Source organism: Marmota marmota, unplaced genomic scaffold (assembly GCF_001458135.2).
Source record: "Marmota marmota marmota unplaced genomic scaffold, marMar, whole genome shotgun sequence".
Lineage (NCBI taxonomy): Eukaryota > Metazoa > Chordata > Mammalia > Rodentia > Sciuridae > Marmota > Marmota marmota.
In genome coordinates this window covers 25,318,845-25,336,167 of record NW_025999968.1, presented here as the reverse complement: position 1 = coordinate 25,336,167, position 17,323 = coordinate 25,318,845, and the positions used below count along the sequence as shown (strand labels likewise).

The 17,323-nt window shown below is 32.3% G+C and overlaps 1 protein-coding gene across 2 annotated transcripts in view; it reads left to right on the top strand.

The window, feature by feature from the left end:
• The window catches only part of Epha3 (EPH receptor A3), a 342,712-nt gene that overhangs the window by 17,604 nt on the left and 307,785 nt on the right, over window positions 1–17,323 (top strand). For both annotated transcript variants that reach the window (XM_015478632.2, XM_015478631.2), the window contains exon 2: window positions 1,156–1,220. In XM_015478632.2, the coding sequence (XP_015334118.1) occupies window positions 1,156–1,220 (65 nt within the window). The remainder of the gene's footprint in view (window positions 1–1,155; window positions 1,221–17,323) is intronic.

Sequence of the window (17,323 nt, the reverse complement as noted above, 5' to 3'; positions counted from 1 at the left end):
TATTGAATGTATATATAGCCTGTTCTGGTTCATGATAATAATACATGCTTGGTTTATGTAACCTTCCTTTATGTCTGGCATTAATGAGTCATGTGTTGCTTTCTAATTTAGAAGAAGAATGAAGTGAAACCATTGTTTCCATTATTTAAAAGATCAGATTGGATTGATGATCAAAGTGAGATTTTTGTTTGTTATGAATTATATTTAAAGTAACTTGTTATATTTTAGTTTGTAATCCATAACAAAATAATACCCTGTATCGTAAAGAAATATTTGCCTTTTTCATTTAATAATTATAAAAAATGCAAAAATATGCATATTTTACTTTTCATCTCTTAACATTGATTAGGAGTAAGACTTTTTACTAACTCACACAAAATTCTGAATAAATTCATTAAAGCCTTTGAGTAATAATATCTTCTTTAAATGAGCAAAGCTTTATATAGGCAGTACTATAAAGCATATTTTTGTTTAGTTTTCTCCTGAAATTAGAAGTTGAGCTTTTTCTTTATTACATATAAGTCAATAACTTGTATGTTATTAAAAATAAACACTACAGAATAATGTGTTTGGTATTGATCAGGGACAATATGAACATGAAATGTCCAGAGATATTGATTAATTATGTAAACATATAAAAAGACATTAGCCCATGGGGGAATCATGAAGATTTATCAAATTAATTGTCTTTGCAGATACTTTACAGCATATTAGAATTAATGATTTTCCTATTTTGTTTTTTAACTCTTCTTTAAATCAATAATTAATCTGTCAGAAAATTTCAATATATCAAATATAAGCCTATCTTAGTGAACAAATTTAAAAGCCATAGAAACTTTTCATTCTCTAATATTCCCTCTGAGATGTTGTTGGTTTTTGTAATTCTCATCATATACTTATCACACACTTATAATCAAAAAGAACAGTTCTATTTTTTGAACAACAATATTAACATCAATATACATAATTAATTTAACAGGAACAAACAGAAATAACTCATTACTCTTGTCCCAGCTACTCAGATGGCCAAGGCAAGGCAAGGGCTATGAATGTATCTAGTGGCAGAATGCCCCTGGATTCCTAGTACTAAAAAAAAAATAAAATACAATAATAATAATTCATTGTTCTCAATTGTGTTTCTGTATTTTTTTTCAGTCAATCTACTGGATTCAAAAACAATCCAAGGGGAGCTGGGCTGGATCTCTTATCCATCACATGGGGTGAGTTTATAAATTATTAAAAGGGAATGTGTCCATTGCCTCTTGTAGGCAGCAGAAGAAAGTATTAATGTGTTCTCTGAAGGAAAATTATACTTCTGATGAAAAATTATACTATAAATGTATTTATTATATGGACAAGGACAACCTAATATTTGTGTCCCATAAAACTATTGAGAACTTCAAAGTATTTTTTTCTGAATTTATCAGTTGCTTGAATGGATCAAATAAATATTTTAAATATTACTGATGTTACAGATGACCTAAGTATGACCATCTAATATTTTTTTTTTTGGTGATGAGTTCAGAATAGGTGAATTGATAAGACATTCTAAATTTCAAGATATGTAGGAAGTGTGTATTTAGAGATGGTAAATCTCCAAAGTTATGACCTTAAAATCAACCATGGTGATACTGTGTGTAGGGTTGAATTTATTTTTCAACAATATAAACTGATGTTGCCTTGATTTATTTGTTTAAAATATATGCAACTTGAGAATAATAGTTTACAATTGGGATCTAAAAAATCCCAATTTTAGGAAAAAAGGTAAATTAAAATTTAAAATTTTATGCTTTTTACATATCTTTAATTTTTACCAAGCCAGGCACAGAGTATTTTTGTATATGGTATTTTGATGCCCCAAATATTTATAATGAAGCTTTTAAGTGAGAAAACTTTATATATTCTGTTTTCTTTTTAAATAAAAAGCAGGTCATACATTTGGAAAATTCTCATTTCCTACAAAACTGTAATAAACACACCTTTTTGTTTCCTAGTACAGCTTTCAGGAAATGAAAAGTGCTATTTTGAAATATTTGTCATAGTAACAAATTTAAGTATTCTTTCTCCCTTTCCAATAGTTTTCTTTTAAAAGTGATTGTAAATGCCTCACTCAGCATTGGTGTTCAGTCTTTAGATTCTTATGCCTAAACACACTAATTTTTACAGTACTACCAGCTTCTTTACAAGCGGATGTTTTCCGTCAAGGATACTTCATCTATCTGTCATCTTTGTATCTGTTTCTCTTTCTGGCACACCTTGACATTGACAAAATGCCAAAACCTACAATCAGGCTTTCATTAGTTGATTTGGACGGAAGAGTATGAAGTAAGCCAAGGTTTGGTTTTCCCATAGGTGTAAAAGGAATCAAATGATTGGGATTAATGCACTGTCTGGATTGTTATAAAGAATGAATCAAAACTCAGGATTGAGCTGGAAAACTCATTTAAAATGAACAGCTAAAAGTCAAATGTAATCCTAATAATTATTTTAGAAATTTGAGTTTCTCATTACTCCATTTGATAATATGCCATAGATACTCAGTGCTTAAAGATATAAAAAACACAAAAACCATAATGACACTGCTAATAGAAATACACACTTTTTTTGTAAAAAAAAAAAAAGAAGAAGAAAAAAAAAGAAAGATGCACATCAAAACAATATCCTACCTATGTTTTTCTCTAAAAAAAGTGCAAAGATAACATATTTCTATACATTGAGGATTGGGAAAAACAAATTCCTTCATTGTTAGTATCAGAGTTCCACAGTTTCTCATTTTTCTTTTTTTATTCTCATAGATAAAATAGGGTGGACATTGAGAGATAGGTTGGGTGCAAGGGTGAGATGTCCAGCACTATGGTACTACCTCAAGCTGTCACAGCCAAGGATGTGGAATAGACTCTGGGATGGTATTGGCTTATTCCCAACCCAGTCCCAGACTTCCAGAGTCAAAATCTTGGTCTCAACACCTCCTTCCTGGGGTGATTCTTAAGCACATAAGTTTAAGACACACTTCTCAAAATAACTTACCTCATGACATTTTCCATCTTTGGACCTATTTCCCACCTCCTTATGGCCTGAGAATCTCTTATGGTTTCCTCAGTCAACAGTTTCCAGTTCTTTTTTCCCTTACTATTGCCTCAGAGAGCTCCCTCAGGCATTTGGCTCTGTCTTCATTGCTTTCCTCTGCTCATCTTGCAGCTGTGCCTTCCCTATTTCTTCTAATAAATTCGCCTAAAACAGCTGGCCCATCTTTCCAAGTTTATCACTATGACTTTCAGGGGGAAAAAAAAAAAAAGAAAATTTCTCCAATTGATTGTGAAATTTATGATACTCCCCAAATCTGAGAAAAACAAAAAGATAGAAATAAAAGGAGAAGAACAAGAGGAGGGTGGGGACAGGAGGGAGGAAGGAAGGAAGGAAGGAAGGAAGGGAGGGAGGGAAAAAGAAAAGAAAAGAAAAGAANGGGAGGGGGAAGGAAACAAGGAAGGAAAGAAGGGGAAGGTAAGGGGGATTCTTGGGTGAGATCTCTCCAGGGGAAATTTAGGTGTGGTATTTAACACCCTGGCTTGTACAATTATTTGTGGCTTTAAATACAATTAATTTTTTATTACCTAATCTCTTTCATTTCCATATGACAAGGACAGATTCATTTTATGTTTATTTTGCTTAGAGAGGGAATAATAGTTCAAACAATTGTGATACCTTTGATTTAAAAATGATATGTGATAGCTGGAAACAATTTTAAACTTCTTATTCTTTTGATTAATTAGTGCTAAGAAAAGCAGTTCATCTGATTGTAGGTTAACTAAAATATGAACATCAACTTCAGAGGAAAATATTGCAGTAACAATGTTACCCCATACTCAACCCCAGAAAATCCTGTTCTTGTGATTTAGAGCAGGAGGAGGGGATGCAAGGAAAGGTGACATTGATTTTACCTCATGGGGACATCTGGCAAGTCTGCAGACATCCTTTGCCACAGCAGGGGGCAGGGGACACTCCTGGCATCTAATGGAAGAGGCCAGCATCACTGCTAAGCATCTTATAGTGAACAAAGAATAATCGGTTCCAAAATGATAGTGCAGAAGTAGTGAAACCTTAAATTCCAGGATTAACAATAGTGCTCCATCAGGAGATGTGTGGGGTTCCTAAAGAGATGGAGGAATGCCAGCTCCTCCCTAACTCCCAATTATACCCTAATTAGAAGTTTTGAATTCCAAATCTGTGGAAATACAGATTTTAAAAATACAAAAATAATTGATTTTAAATTTGAAATGCATCATTCATAGAATAATTATTTTGTCTAAGCTACATAAAATTAAGATATTTGGGGAAAAACAGCCAAGAGTAGTTCATTCCTTCATGTATTTAATTTCAATTCTCACTTTTCCTCAAAGAAATATTCCTTCTAAAACTTTATAATTATGCATTTTTTGAGGAGTACTTCCATCTGAATTTCTAAACAGTACTTCAAATTTTAAAGAAAATCAGGTAAGAAAGTATGATACTATATGTAAGTTTAGATCTTGGACAAAAACCTGGGAGTAAATGTAATGAAACTCTGATTTTCTTGAAGTGAAGGTCATGAAACTAACATGCAAATTTAAAACTGAAAATATCTGAGATGTCATTTTTCATTGGAAGTTTTATTTGATACAGATATTTTCTGGCACTATGTTCACATTTGTGAAGCAGACATAAGCAACACTTTCTCTAGACCTTAGAGATTTATGAATTATAATAGTTGAATACTGCATATATATTCAGAAAGTTCAATAAATAATTCAAAAGCTTTAGTATTCTTTGATATAGAGGAAAATCAACACTTATAGAAGCCTATCCATATTATGTATCACAACCTGAGGAAAAAACCCTGTTGCTTATACATGAATAGATACTTAAGTTTTATTGATTGATTATTCGATAAGATCAATACACCAAGTAAACTTTCTTAATCTGTACATCATTACAAGAAGAAAGATCCTAGGGAAGTAGGGCTACATAGTCTTCACTTAGGACAGTATTTATAGGCTGATTAAGTAGTACAAAAGAATCATGAGTCAGGATTCAATGAAAGGAACTCAAATATGGAGACAACAATGAGACAGATAGGGTCCAGTTAGAAAAAGCACAGTCAGAAATGAGTTTCATATATGTGTGATAAAAGAAAAAAACATCAATATTAACATATGTGAAATTAAATTTCCTTGGTTATTTATTGATGCCTTAGCAATAATAATGCTCTTCAGAGCATTCTTTGGGTGGAGACAGACAGTTGGTTGACCACCTAATGTCTGTTCCCTGATTTCTCTTGGCTGATAAAACATGGCTATTGCTCAGGTTTTCATCCTTTTCTGTGGTGCTAGGAAACTGGCCCCTTTGCACCTCTGTGGGGAAAATGTCCATTCATCCCAGCGCTAATCATAACCACTATAGTCACTTTGACAAAGATTGGTTTAAGCAAGTGTAAGTGATGGCAGTTAGACTGGACCAGAACTCCAGTCACTTCTAAGAGTTTCCTTCTGATAGAAGTGGGGCGAGGACCAGAACTCCCTCCCTCTAGCATGTCTTGTGAGGTCCAGGGTCTAGAGCAGCTGCAAAAAGGCAGAGCCCAGTGAGCATCGGAGGAACCAGACAGGAACCCTGGCATTACTGAACCACTAAATTATGTGTAAGAAACATCTTTCTTTTTTTTAAGCCACTCGTAGTATTTATCTTATTTTTCAAATTAGAGGCATCCTGACAAAATGGAATGTTTTATCTCTGGTTAAATATCCTGTTGTCTAAATCGAGGCTATAGCAATGCACAATTATATGTTATAATGATATTTGTATTTTCCCAGGTTTACTCTTTTAGTGCTTTAGTAAAATGCCATCAATAATAAGCAAAGCACTAAAATAGAATAAGCACATCATTTAGAATTGGTACACCTGCTTTTAAAGTCTGACTCTATCATTTATTGATGTATGATATGATGCAAACCAATTAACCTTCAAAAACATTTGTCTTCAGTTTTAAAAAAGGAATAATGATAATTCACAGCATGTTAAAGCTAATGAGACTTGAACAAATGAGATATTTATATACACATGTACATCTTTGACTATCTATGATAATGCATGTAAAAGGGTTATAAAAATAACATTTCTAATTCTAAGACACACAAGCTTTGAAATTCTCTTATTTCTAAACTCTTTATTGATATATATCCTTATGTGATATATATGTGTATATATATAGATAGATAAAAATAGATATAGATAGATATCCTTAAATCTCAGTCTATACTTAAAGTCTTGAATTTGCCATTTAAGACAAGGAAAATTGACAGTGTTGTATAAGGTTCCAGAAAATACCACTACATCAATTAAGAATCTAACACATTGTCTTTGACATTACATTGTTGTTATTCCATTAAATCTGCAGACTTAAGTTTGCATGTAATCTAAACACTATATTTTGAATAGAAGGAGTCAAAATGTGGTAGTTAGCTATCCAGTTTATTTCTTATGTGTCTAGAATTTCCTCAAATATTAATATTTCAGATTTCAGATTGAATTTTGTCCTTCATAGAGACCTTATAGTCCTTTCACAAGCCCACCCTCAACACCTCTGTCCCTTGACACAGACTAGACCATAACACCTGTTAAGCTCGTCTGTCTTCTCACACGTTATTTTCTGTTGTTCCTCCATAGCTCACCATTATACATGAACACAAATATTTGATTGACATTTTTGTTAGCCAGGAAACTATGAGCACCATGAGGACAATTCCCATTTCATGAAATTCTCTTTTATTTGCAACATTTAGAGTTCCTGTATTAGTTTCCCATTAGTTAATATTGCTTGAAAATTAATAAAATCTTAAAAGAAAGAATAACAAATTTAAAACAAATTTTATATATGTTGAAAAAAATCTGATGATCCTACTCTGTTATTTTAAATGGTATCAATTTTAAATTTCATTCTTTCTTCATAAAGGCATACAGTTAATTGAACTCATAACATATATACAAAATGTATTTGTGTAATCTATCTTTATTTATTATATTTGTCTTATTGCAACATCTTTAGTACTAGCAGAAGTATTTAATTAAATATATTTAAAAACTATTTACAGCCCATGAATTGGAAATTAATGGATAATAAAACTAGATAAAGCCAACTTTATATTGGGAAAAAATGTATTGGTTGTTAAAAGCCAGAATCCTGCAAATAAATTCCACTTAGGAAAAACAGAAATATTTGAAGTGAATAAATCATAAATAGAGGTAGAAATAATAAGAATACTTTTTAAAAAAATAATTGCTTTTATATTTTTCAGTAAAAACAATTTGCTTTCAATATTGAAATTACTGGCATCTGTGAAATCTGGATTCTTTGTATTATCTCAATTTCTAGCTTTCACATTGTGAATGGGGTTTGAAACGCAGAGAAAATATTTTGACAACTGTGTGTCAGCAATAACCACCTGGGAATTCTGCCTTTATGAACCATAGTTAGAATTCTACTTATGCTGAATAGTTGATCCAGGAAGATCAATTTTTTGACACATATGGTATGTGATTCTTGGTCACTTGAAATTCTTCTGCCCAGTCTCTATTTTAAACATGTCACTTTTACCTACTATACTAACCTTTCAAAGAAGGATGTCTGATCAAATTAGAAAAACATAACAAGGCTTTATAGCTCTTTTTTTCACCTTTCTGAAAAAAAATGCACAGTGAAAGAAGGGAAACTGTGCATAAATTGTAGAAAATGGCAAGGTTAGAATGTATTTGAATATCATTTAGTTTATGAAAATTAAAATGTTATGCATCCAGTGCTTTAAAAAATGGAAATAAGTTTTCCATCTCTAGCTTACATTGTGTGTTTCTATATGAATCATCTTCTCTACTACAAAACTAGTTATATTCTGGGAAATAGATTGGAATTAAAAAAAACACATAATATGCTTTGTATCTTTTAATTTGACATATAACTTTGTGGGATTCAAAGTAAACAAGAGTTGAATTATATTTATGTGTGTTTTAGTCACATTTTATTAAAAATTATTTTGTGCTATGTTATCTTCATGTAATATACATTCACACTAAAGTTAAATAAGAAGCTAAGATATTTTCAAATAATTTTCCTTTCTGGATTGAATGTTTGAGTATTTCGTAAACGCACTATGATAATTCAGTATTTGTTTTTTAACTAGATTTAGAAAAGTGATACCAAAGACCTACTTTTTGCATCTTATTGGTTTCTCATATAGGTGGTATTTTAAAATTTTTTTAATCTAAGATATTTTTTGACACTAAGCTTTGTTTCTTTGGGCAACTGCAAATGTGGGTAACTTTCTGGTCAAAAAGGCAGTTATTAAAAAGTAACCAAAGTGTAGAAGTGTTATTGTTAAATGAAAATATTTTGTATTCGGTTCATTATCCATTAAATTTGTTAGACATTCCAAATAGTATATTTCGGACTGAATATAAGTTGCGTCACTACTAAGAAATGTCCTCTTTCTTTAATACTTTATAGAGCACATACTTAGGATAAATACTACGTTCTAGCTTCTAAGTATTTGTTTATATGTTGGAAAGAAAAATCAACATATGTATCCCAATGGAAAGGAGTTTCAAATAGTTCATTCTTAAGTGTAAATGAAGAATTTAATGAAAATTTGTAAACAAAATAATACCCCCAAGTTTTGCTTATTTAAAGTATTTTTTTTTAATTTTAGGAATTAATGGTTTTGACCTTTAGTTTTATTACACTCAAGTGGTTAATTTCTTTTGAAAGTAATTCTTTAAGAAATTAAATTTAGCCTGTAAAAAAATATGGTGCAAAGCACTTTTTATATAAGTCCCATGACTCAAATAATAGCCATTGGACTTAAGAACATTGAAGGGTTATGATATCTACAAACCACCTTAAGTATTTCTGAAACCTTAATTTGTATGCTAATGGTACTCAATTTATTCTGGAGTTATTATACATAAACATATTATCATTGTAGTACCAGTAATTCCTGTGGAAGTTGCTAAAATCATTCATCTCCATTATTTGACACATAAGAAGAAAAAATCAAGGGGGCTTAATTTTCTGGATTTTCTGATTATGCTTATCTTGACAAATCATTTTCATTCCTTCAGTAATGCAGATAAAAATACAGACAAAATACTTCTAAATTTGTAGGCAGCAATTGTTCAAATAGAAAATCCTAGATCCCAATCATGCCTGCTACATTGGAAACCCTGGTAGGACTCAATGGTCTGCTTTTGGGAGGGCTGTTCATGTGATTCTGATACTGCTCAAGTTTTAGAATCACTGTGCTCGAAAATCATTATCTGGTGTAATGAAACACACATTACTAGATATTCTGATATCTGATACTACTGCTTGATTCAGGGCTGTAGTTCATCTGAACTTCCTAATTAATACAGCACAGTGGATGATGATTCATGATTAATATAGTCATTGCTGTTCTGAAATATAGGATTTTATAATAAACACAAAGCAAGAGAAAATAAGTGTTTTACTGGAACTTGAAGAATCTATTAGCAATTTGTCACAGGGATTCATTTCAAGATCATCAAATTTCTTATGTAATCTTGGAGTTCAATTTGAACTATTTAGTATCTACAGTATTTACAAATATTTATGCAGTATTTATACTGTGTATATCTTACATCCATTGTTCATGAAAAAATATATGATATAGAGACCAAAAGATTAGAATAATCATGAATTAAATGCTAGGGAAATTGGATAAGAATATGAAGCTTCCCTTAAGTAGTGCCTAGAATTTGAGATTGTCTGGGAAATGACTATGAGATATTCCTAGACTGTTACTGAGTTCATATCATGATGGATTTTATGTGTGATTATGGAGCATAGTGAAACTAAAGAATAGATAGGATTCAGAAAAAGCATTGTGGAATTTTCCTTGATGTACTACAAGAATACAGAGCAGGCTCTCTATTCAGTTCATTATATATCCTCAGGATTTGACATAATAGTTAATTTTCACTTTTTCCCCTAAGATATTCAGAAGGAGCATTAAAATTTGATCATCCTTTCCTCCTCCACTTCTCTTCCTCTTTCTTCTCCTCCCCACCCTTCTTCTAAGCATGTCATTTTTATAATGAAAACATACAACAAAGAGTAGATTTAGACAACTAAGAAAGATGTAAGAACTGTAGCAGACGCAAGGAAACTAGAAAGGTAAACAAAAGAAAAAAGAGCATAAGGTACTCTAGCCGTAGAAGTAATTAAGTTTCCCTTCCCTATGACAATATCAGTATATATTCTTTTGGCTTAATGTTAAAAGTAAGCAAAATTTAGCCAGGTGTGGTGGCACATGCCTGTAATCCCAAGGGTTTAACCGAGGCAGGAGAATTGCAAGTTCAAAGCCAGCCTCAGCAAAAATGAGGTGCTAAGCAACTCACTTAGACCATGTCTCTAAATATAAAATACAAAAAAAAAAAAGGCTGGGCATGTGACTCAGTGATTGAATGATCCTGAGTTCAATCCCCAGTACCCCCATCCCCCACAAAAAATAAAATAAGCAAAACTTGAAGTGCCTGCAAAATGGTGACCTCCCTTCTCAAAGTAACAAGAGCATGAATCCAGCTACTAAAGAGACTGAGCCAATGAAGGAAGAGAAAATAGTTGCCAAGTGATGAAATAAAATAAGTTCTATTCCCAGTCTACGATTAGATGCTCATTCTATGCAATGGAAGTGAAGAAAGCTGATGGTCATGGTTTACTCAAAAGTCTCCAATACAATTTAAAAGTTCTGGACATTATGAATCAACTATGCCCATTTAGGAAATCCCTGCATCCATATGTCATTGCACCTCTCATGTTGGATGAATGTGCTGCGTGGTCACTTTTGGGAGTAGAATTAATGATATAATTTTGAATGTAAATTTGCCTACTGTCTTATAGGCAGCTAACAACAATGTAGTCATAAGCCATAGAAAAATACTGTTTGTAGAAGTTTGTGAGAAGGCTTATTGATAAAGCTGCCTCAATTTTCCATTTAGGGCAATGAAAATTTACCCTATTTGGAAAAGTACAATATTTTTGAATGCATAATTGGTTTTAGAGGTAGCAGAGACTGTAGAAATCATCTAATGCAATTTGCTATTATGTAGACAAGCAGTTTGAGGCTCAGGGAGTCTTAGTGACTTGTCCAAGGTCACATCATTGCTCTTTGGGTCTTGGTTTAGGCTCTTTTTATTTCCTTCTCTGCCTTGGTTTGGAGATAATATTGAGTATTCAAGTTTATATGATTTAATATTCAGCAAATTATACTTCAGAGTATTTTTTCACATTTCTTATCAGTACATTATAGTTTTACATATTGATGGGATTTTTTAAATGTATTTGTGCATGCACACAATATAATTTGGCTAATATCACTCTCTGTCCGCACCTGCCCCTTCCCTGCCTCCTTCCCACACCTTGGTTCTTTTCCTCTATTGCTCTCCCCTTGATTTTTAGGAGATTCACCCCCACCTTTTTCCCTACCATTTTTCTCTCTAGTTTCCACATATGAGAGAAAACGTACAATTCTACAATTCTTAACCTTCTGAGTTTGACTTAGTTCACTTAACTTGATGGTCTCTAATTCCATCCATTTTCCTATAAATTCATTGAATGGCTGAATAAAGTTCTTTATTCATTCGTCTGTTGATGGATACCTAGGCTGGTTCCACAGTTTGATTATTGTGTATTTTGCTGCCATAAACATAGATATGCATGTGTCACTGTAGTAAGATGATTTTATTTCTTCAGTATATAGAATGAGAAGTGATATAGCTGAGTTATATGGTGGTTCCATTTTGCCTGTGTCTCATTCCTTTCAACACCCTAAATAATAATCATATCTTAGGACACATCAGTCAGCATAGAGCCACTTTTTTCCAGAGTTTAAAACTGCAAATCTTTCATAAATCCATAAGGAAAATCAGGTTGCATAGAATCATAATTAGCTTCTATTGTTGTTGATGCTTGTCTCCTCATCTGCACTTGATTCATGATCTAGAGACTAAGCTGCCAGTTGATCACTAGAGATTCTTAACTTATTCTCTGACAATCAGAAATTGATTTTAGATTAGATTCAAATATAAATCCAAGTCCACTTGCATCAAAAGAGTATCTTAAATGTTTCATTCAAAATCAAAAGAAATATTACATGATTTCAGGTTTGATAAGAAACAATAAATATTTGGGGTATTTTTAAAAAATTAGTGTATTATTTTAATGTGACAAATCTTAAGACAGAAGGATTAGATGTAATATCCTTCAGCCAATACATCTTTGAGATTTTAAATGTCCACACATGGTTATATTTGTTTTGTGTCTTCTAAATGGCTAAAAGAATTTCTAAATTTTTATTATTTTTCAGAAATAGATGATGATAATAGGTAGTTTTCAAAATAATTTGATACTTATATAAGGTAAAAAGTTAGTTCTTCAACAAAGTTTAAAAACTAAAGGATAAAACTATACATAGGAATTTTATAACCCCAGAAAATTGTGGTTCAGAAAAATTTGCCTCAGTGATGGTCATTTCTGCTCAATTGTGAATAGTTCCTACAATATAAAAATGGCTTCTAAAATTTTTAGTAGCTTGGACTTTGTTCATCCTACTGCTCAGTAATTGTTTTTGCTCTTACTGTGAGGTAGATACTATCACAGAAAGTAGGAATGCAAACAATATCAATACCTAATATTTTTATAATGTGTTGTGTATGAATTCTGGTGCTTTCTGTGTAATGATACTTAGTTCCACCACAATTCTATGAAGTTTTACTCTCATTTTTTTAAAAAAAGAAGAAAGTTAGTCCACCCAATTTGAAATAACTGGAAAAGGATCAGGTGCCTAGAAACAGCAGAAGGAATGGAAACAATCTTTCTATATTATACATATCACCAGTCCTCTGTGCCAAATCTTGTGAAAGAAGTAACTAAGATATTGCCTTTGGAAGCTTAGGTTTGGTGGAAGATAATTATTTGTGAACTAGCAACTATGCTACAATTACAATAATCAATTAAGATTCACAAGAGATACAGTAATGTTACTGATTCTTCTGCTTGACATGAGTCGGGGAAAATTATACCAAGAGGTTGGGAAGCATAAGATGAGTAGGCATTTACCAGGTTTGCATGGCTGCGCACCACAGACACTAAGTACAGGCTGAACAGCTATGTGTTTTGAGAAATGGCCCAGGTCATCAGAAAACAGATCATAGCAGGGTAAAGGATGAAGTTTCTGAAAGAAAAAAAAGAAAAAGAATTATAATATCAGCCTGAATCATGAAGAGCCTCATATATCATGTTAAGCGACATAGATTCTATCTTAATGGAAAACTGCTAAGCAATATGGGAGTTAAGATGTTTATTCTGTGCACTTGGACTAGAGGTACAAAAAACAGATCATCTACCAAGGTCATCAGAGAAGAGGCTTGGCAAGGCAAAGAAGGCAGGTGAAGGATACCAGATCGCTTAGGACATCTGTTCTGAAAGAAAAATATCAGCTGGATACAGGTACTAGGGAGACAGAGGACTCAGGAGAATTTTCATAATATATGGGTGATTGATGATAATTGATGCATATTTTATCTTCTACATCAGAGTTTCCCAAATTTAATGACATTAGAATCAACAGTAGGATGTCACCAAGGTAGTTACAGATCACAGGGCTAATGATTCTTGTGCAAGAAGATGAGAATTAAAATCCTAGATGAATATTAAACACTTACCTGCAAATATATTTAATGAGGAGTTTAGTTTTATGAAAGTCTAAAAGGCGGAAATTAAATGAACTTAAGAAGAGACATGTGATCACGTCTCATGTTGCAGATGGTCAATGAAGATTGAGAATAAATTCTGAAATACCCTGTTATTGACCCCCCACACACATATCTAGGCATGAATATATACATACCTACATACATGTCTGCAACCAACACATATAACACAAATTATGAATTCTAGTGCTTTCTGTGTAATGACATTTAAGTTCCACCACAATTCCATGAAGTTATCTAGTTAGTGCTGTTCAACATTTGGAATTGTTTCATTGCTCCCATGTTATGAATGATTTCTAAAGTACTGAGAAATATAGAAGACCTCAAGACTAAATTTTTACATATATGACCACAGGCAGTTGAAGGAGATTATATAATACACTTTTAAGATTTTAGCAACACCAACTATAGATATTTTGGTAGCAGATGACAATATGGAACTAAAAGCAATAGTTTTATCCCAATATTAATTTTATGTTATAATGTTTACACTCTAAAATTGTTAATTTCTAAAAAATAAAACAAACTCATTAAATATTGAAAAAAAGAGGAGGTAACTAGAAAATAAAAGAGTGAGGTTTAAACAGAATTTCAATAATAATAACTTTAGGAAATATTTGTCATATTGTTTTTTCTTTCAATATCCATTTACCTTTTGAAAAACATTGAATTGATAGACATAAAATTTGTAGAAACTATGATTCTTATCAGAGACATAGGAACATTTTCAACAATGTTTAAACAGGAGAGAAGTAATTATATTCAATAGTAGAAAATGTTCCATAGGAAATTAATATAGACAATTAGAGGATAGCCAGGCATTGTGGTGCCTGCTTGTAATCTTAGGGACTCAGGAGGGTGTAATGTAAGAGGATCACAAATTTGAGGCCAGCCTCAGCGATTTAGTGAGACCCTTAGAAATTTAGCAAGACACTCTCTCTAAAGAAAAAATAAATATAAAAAAGGCTTGGGGTGTAGTTCAGGGATAAAGTGCCCCTGTGCTTAATCCCTAGTATTGGAAACAAAATTAAAAACAAAAACAGTAGGAAACATCTCAAGGCACTCATGAACAAGTAAACTAATTATTGTTTTTGAATTTTTGTTATTTCATGAATACTAGCATTTATTTTGTCCAAAACATGTTTAGAATGAAATCAAGGGATGTTTTAGTATATTCGATTAATAATTTTTTTAAAAATCAAAACAGGTATGTTACTTGTATTTGTACACTACTTAAATCCTGAGGAAACACACACACCTGAAGTGTCAGAAAAATAGGTTGAATATTTTTCATCAAATCCTGTATACCAAAGAAGGAATTTTTTTAATTTTAAAGGACAACTATTTCTTTAATTTTTATGTAGCTTTCTTTTTTTTTTAATCATTTGTGGTTTAGTATGCTGATTCAGACAACTGATTCATCAAATCTTTCAGGAACCTCCTTAGCAAAGGCCTATTTTTTTCAAAAAGTAGCATGGACCCAGCACAATGCTAAATAAAGATTATATTTAAAAATTTAAAGTGATAGAAAAGTTAACCAGCTGTAATATGTTCAACAATAGGATGGGGAGATCCCCTTTTGATATTTCAGCTAATTAGTAAATGTCTAAATGTGGAAGAATCTAAATGCTATTTACAGAATATTCAATGCAAAATAACTAATTATAAAAATGAAAACTTTCACTGTAAAAAATAAGCCATGAGGGCCTAACGGTAGCACTCAGTGGTAGAGTGCTTGCCTAGCTTGTGGAAAGTCTTGTAGTCCATTTCCAGCACCAATGCACGCACACAAACACACACACACACACACACACACACTCACACACACACAGAACTGACATTATATGTAGTAAAATGTTTAAGTATTTAATTCCACAGTATAGCTACAAGATTTGAGAGAAAATCTGTATCATTGTTTTTTGTGGACCAGATTTCTCTTTACTTTCTTGTATTACCTTTTTCTTTCTCTTGGAATATACAAGGCAGTCTCTTCTTAGGCAGTGATGTAAGTAGACATAGAAGCTGTTGTGGTAATTAATATAACATAAGTTCTGCTACTAAGGGGTCTTTGGAAGATCTTTGTTTTTATTTGATTCTACCAGGTTAAGAATTCATCACTGAATATAAATAGGCACTTCCTCCACAGACATTTTAAAGTCAAAAGAAAATAAGAAATAATGCCTGCCCAGAGAGTTCCTAGCTTAGAGTACCAGTGTCTCATCTCCTTGTTGATCCTCCAGCTTTCAGAGCCATAGTGCAACATGATCTATAACGGGTAGACATTTAATTATAATGTTAAATTATTTCATGATGAGAGATGCTAGCTTTTACAGAAAAGTATCAAAGACAGTCCAAAGAGTTCCCATGTATTCCATCTTGTTTTCTCTAATGTTATGATCTTATATAACATGGTACATTTGATAAAACTAAGAAATTCACATTGCTATATCCGTATTGACTATATTAGAGACTTTTTTTTTTATATTTCACCAATCTTTCCACTCATGTCCTTTTTTGCTGCTCCTTTATTCAGGCTAACACATGTATTTAGTAAGAAAATTTCCTCCCAGCAATTTCTATTTGGTAACATAATTTACCATATAGGAATTAGACTGTCATCAGTGTAAATTTTTTAAATAAATAGACTTTATTTCTTATAGCAGTTTTAGGTTTATTAAAAAACTGAACAGAATGTACCAATGGTTCACATACATTTACCATTTTCCTCCACAGTTTCTTCCATAGTTAACACCTTGCATTGCTATGGTACATTTTTGAAAATTGATAAACCAGTATTGAGACATTATATTAACTTTGATTAAAGTGGACTCTGTGTTGGACAGTTCTGTTTTTTGTTTGTTTGTTTGTTTCTTTTCGTACCAGGGATTGAACTCAGGGGCACTCAACCACGGAGCCATAACCCTAGGCCTATTTTGTATTTTATTTAGAGACAGGGTCTCACTGAGTTGCTTAGTACCTCACTTTTGCTGATGCTGGCTTTCAACTCATGATCCTCCTGCTTCAGCCTCCAGAGCCACTGGGATTACAGGCATGTGCCACCATACACCCAGCCAGTTCTGTTGGTTTTGATGAATACTAGTACCCAACATGATAGTTACACCACCCTCACTGTCCCTTGTACTCAGTCTTTTCATTTCTTCCCTAACCTATTCCTCTATGACAGCCACTTATCCTTCTAAGGACTCACTAGTTTTGACTTTTCCATAATGCCATGTAGTTGAAGTGATAGGGAATGTAGCCTTTTCAGAATGACTTCATGCATTTAAGTATCTTTTACGTCTTTCTAAGATATTTTTATTTGCTTTCATTATGCATCCTTCTAGTTATAGCATGTACTTTTTTTAAAAATTTTTTATTGTTGGTTGTTCAAAACATTACAAATTTCTTGACATATCATATTCCACACTTTGATTCAAGTGGGTTATGAACTCCCACCTTCACCCCATACACAGATTGCAGAATCACATCAGTTACACATCCATTAATTTACATA